The sequence below is a fragment of the Kryptolebias marmoratus genome, linkage group LG22, assembly GCF_001649575.2.
Source record: "Kryptolebias marmoratus isolate JLee-2015 linkage group LG22, ASM164957v2, whole genome shotgun sequence".
Lineage (NCBI taxonomy): Eukaryota > Metazoa > Chordata > Actinopteri > Cyprinodontiformes > Rivulidae > Kryptolebias > Kryptolebias marmoratus.
In genome coordinates, this window is record NC_051451.1 from 27,022,327 (window position 1) to 27,026,539 (window position 4,213).

A 4,213-nucleotide genomic window follows, 5' to 3' on the forward strand; every position below is an offset into this window, starting at 1 on the left:
CCACCCCCTTCCTCCTCCTTTCTGCTCATTCAGCCCCTTACTCGATATTTTCTCTCCCCATGCCTCGCAGCTGTTTTTGTTCTGCTTGATTTACTTTCCATCCAAAACGCTGGGTCGAATACAGACTTGTACCCATTTCACAAGCGCACAGAACAATATGCTGGCGTGTTTACATTTCTCGCTCAGCGCTGCAGACAGGACTCCAGGCTCAGAGAGGCGTAGATATAACAAAGAGTGGAGTTTGAGCCACGGCTCAATCCTCATCCTGACTCTGGGGTCAGTTTACAACTTGTCACAGCTTTAACTCTGAGGGATCATTGCCAGGGTGTGTGGAGACGGTCTCATCAGGGTTCCAGCAAAGGTTAATTAAACTCTTCCAGGGTTCTGCGATCTGCAGCTCTGGGCCTTCAACAGTGGCTCTCTGTAACTTTGACCAAAAACTACATAAAACATCTATGACAGAAGGATACTTAAAAAAAAAAGGAGCAAAAATAAAATTGATTAGTCTGAGCTTGTAGTTTGTTAGCCTGTTAGCCACTTAGTTAATCCAGAATCCATCAAAAAATTAAATATTTTTAACATTTCAACTTGCTGATGAAAAAAAAACAAAGTTCAGTTCTGCAGATGTTACAGATGACTGTTACGAGTCGTAGAAACAGGATGTGAAGATGTTTCTCTGCTAACACTAAGGATTGTTTATGATAAAAACTTAATGAAGGTCTCTGCTTTTATTAGGAGGGGGAAAAAATAAATATCCAACATACATTATATTCATTCTAACCCTGTTTTATGATAATAAAATGTATTTTATATTAATGTAGAAAGGCGTGCATTGATTAGTGTTTATCAAATGGGTGTAAACAAGTTGTTGTGTTTTTTCCTCTCAAGTTTGGACTTTTCTTTTGTCCTAATATCTAAAAAGACAACAATTTATCACAGTTCTTTTATGTCAGGGTGTGACAAACTAGTTTCGTTAATTTGCAGACTGATCTAGTGTATAAAGTTTAAGTTAAAGATGCTCTGATGTTCCTAAAAGATCCAAAGAAAGTTTCTTTTTTGTGTCATTTAACCAACTCAGACATGTTCATATGTATAAATATGCAGCTGATGAATTGCTTGACTCTTTTGCAGGATACACCATTCTTTGTGGCATTGTTCAACTTGTTGTTGTTTGCAGGGACAGTACCGGCCTGCGGACCTCCTGTGCCCTGAGACTTATGTCTGGGTCCCAATAGAGCGATGCGTAGCCCAGCTGGACAACTCCCGCTACGCCCGCTTAAACCAGGACCCTAAAGCAGGTACAACCGCACACCCCTGTTACTCTGTTTTTTATCTTTTATATTCAAAGTAATTAATTATTTAACTTTAGGAAACAGCAGCCTCCCTTGGCTGACTGTGTAAGAGCTGAGGAGCAATCAAGTATTTTGTTTTTTTAGGTGTAAATCCAGATATCAACCCATTTATTTCAGTCTCCTCATGTCTCAAGTCTCTGTTCTTGTGATAACTCTTCTAATTTCTGCACCTTTTAGTTTTTCTAATTATTTTGACACAGGTTTGTTCCAACCCAAAATAAGGTTTACAGTACATGCGTTACAGATACTGTTCATGGAAATGGTTACAGACTGTTAGTATGTGTGCACGTGGGGTTAAAAGTCAAACATAAACTCCTGTTTGCTCCCTCTTATTATTCTCACTCAAACAAGAAAGAACCACCAGTCAACAGCAATGGGAAGTGTGTACGGATGAGGAATTAATTGTCAAATAGATGGGAAGTAATATATGAAGTTAAGACAGGGAGTTATAGAAGAATAAAGATGGAGGATGCCATCAAAATGACCTTTTAAAGATGGAAGTAGCAGGAAGTGAGGCTGGTGGCCATTTACTGGCAGCAGACGTGAAAGAACAATAAATATTGACACCTTGACATCTGAACTTGGTGCCAAGAAGAAAAGGCTTGGTTTGCATTTTAGGAAATGATCAATTAAAAAGTCAAAAGTAAAATAAACTTGTTTTTTTTTACCTTCTATGCTTTAGACCCATGGTCCTCAAACTGTGGTACAAGTAACACTGGTGGTACTCAGAAGATATTTTAGTATCAAATATTAACGAGTTAATTAACTCTGATAAGCTGAACTGTGATGTAAAGCTAACATGCAGAGAGACAAAAAGATGAGGGTTTAAATCAAACTACAGTCTTGGCTCCAAATGGAAAATTGGAGCAAAAGTGGAGAATATTTTAGGAACCGCTGTGGAAACTGGAGTGGATAATGGTTTATCTTGTGGTAAGCAGCACCAATGAACATTTTTCAGCAGTGGTTCCCAGAGAAGAAGGGCTAGAGAAGATCTGCAGAAATTAAATTAACTTTAAAGATTTTTTGCCAATGGCGTATTTGGCCTCAATTGTTCCAAAAAATAAAAACCGAAGTTGTAAATGGATTTAAAAGACATGGTTGATTAGACTCTTTCTTAAATGACTTATTATCTTTGTTTGTACACTTAAACCAGCAAGAGTTGATGTCATGAGTCGCTGCGGTTTTTATTTTGTGGGTCAAAAACTAAAAAGTTTGGAAACCTTTGGTCTATAAGGTCTGCTAGCAACGCAGGAGGAAAATAGCAAGAATGTTTGATTGAAGTTTTATCAAACTTATATCTGCTGTGAGGCAGAAAAAGAGCCATCTTTCAACCGGGGTTAGGCGTTAAGCTGTTTTTATTCAGATATGAATATAAGCTTGTACTCCTGGTTTTTAATGGTTGTGGCATAGAGCTTAGTATTTCCTGGATTGGTATTTGTTATAAAATATTTAAGAGTCACTGCTCTAGATTATTTATGTTGGTATCTTTTAAGAAGACAAATGTCAAAACGAAAAAAAAAAGTATATTACACAGATTTTTAATTGTTGTCTGGAGTGAACATCATCCCAGTTACTCTGGTCATTTCCAGCACTGACTTCAACGTCAGTATCACGTTTTGACCTTTTAGTTTTTCAGTTTTACTTCTAATCCCTGAGCCGGCGGGAAAACGACTCGGAACGAAAGGTCTCAGAGTTGTCTGTTATCACCGTGGCCGGTGAATGTTTGCGTCTGTGGTTCTTTTGGTGTCGCCATTCCTGTGTGAACTGTTGATCTTGGGCCGGCCCGGGCGTTGTTGCAGCCGGCCTTGCTGTCCAAACGCAGCCTCGTTACATGACGGCGTGTTTGGACAGCGGTCTGTGCAGATGAACTGCCATGAGAGGTGGTGGGAAAATAGTTACTGTTTAGAAACACTTTGTGACCTGTCGATCACCAGGTCAGCCTGCCCTCTGTCATTATCAGCCGTATTACAAGTTGTTTTTAAGACTTTGGAGTCCTCTCTGTCGGTAATGTTGTGCAAATTTCCTTTGTTTCGCTGCATTATTTATCTGCAGTGGTCAGAAAAGGGGAGTTTATACTTGGATCTGATCTGTACTTCATAAACCGACTGTCAGATTTTGCTCTGTGGTGGTAAATCAGCAACAGTTTCTGTGGAAAACCGCTTTATTTATGTTTTTAGCTCTCTGAACTATAATGTAGTTGGAGTTTTGTCTCCAACTATACTGATGTTTTTATAAAAAAAAGAATAAATGTGTTTGAATGACGTAATTGCTTAGAAGTTTGTCGAAAATTTGTGTATTTAGGACTCCTAAGTACTCAAAAATGAAAATGAATCAAAGGGTGCTGCTAAATATTAGTTTAAGAAGATCTTGTTGATTCGAATATTAGGGAAGGTCTGTTAGGTGTTGGCTGAACATGTGCTGCTTGTTATTTGTAGCATGCTGCAGAGATATTAGCCAAAAAAGATTACATTTGCTGCACAATCTCCAGCCATGTCACACCGTAACAAGGAAGAGACGCTTTCTGCTCTTGAAAGATGTAACCTGCCCCCCCTTATTGATCAGAGCATTAAAGCAATGTAATAAAAACAATCTGAAATGACACCAAAGTTTTCAGTAAATATCTGTGTTTGTTGCACATTAAGGACCTACCCTAAAATCTAATCCTTTGGTGACTAAAACACTACGTGACTTTTCCGTTGCAGTCTCACTGAATTTGAAGTATTTACAACCTAGTCACCAACAACCAGTGTGGTGTTTTGAGAGAACAGTTTTTGAAAATCATGGCCTCTTTCTGTGTGCACGGTTTGTAAAACTGTGTAGGTTTTACCCACCTTTGCTGTCGCACCCCCCCCCCCCCCCCC

At 38.9% G+C, this 4,213-nt stretch overlaps 1 protein-coding gene across 4 annotated transcripts in view; it reads left to right on the forward strand.

Annotated features, from left to right (window-relative positions):
* LOC108240697 (arginyl-tRNA--protein transferase 1) overlaps positions 1 to 4,213 on the forward strand; it is a 55,319-nt gene that overhangs the window by 45,219 nt on the left and 5,887 nt on the right. For all 4 annotated transcript variants that reach the window (XM_017424372.3, XM_017424368.3, XM_017424369.3 and 1 more), the window contains one exon: positions 1,178 to 1,298. In XM_017424372.3, the coding sequence (XP_017279861.1) occupies positions 1,178 to 1,298 (121 nt within the window). The remainder of the gene's footprint in view (positions 1 to 1,177; positions 1,299 to 4,213) is intronic.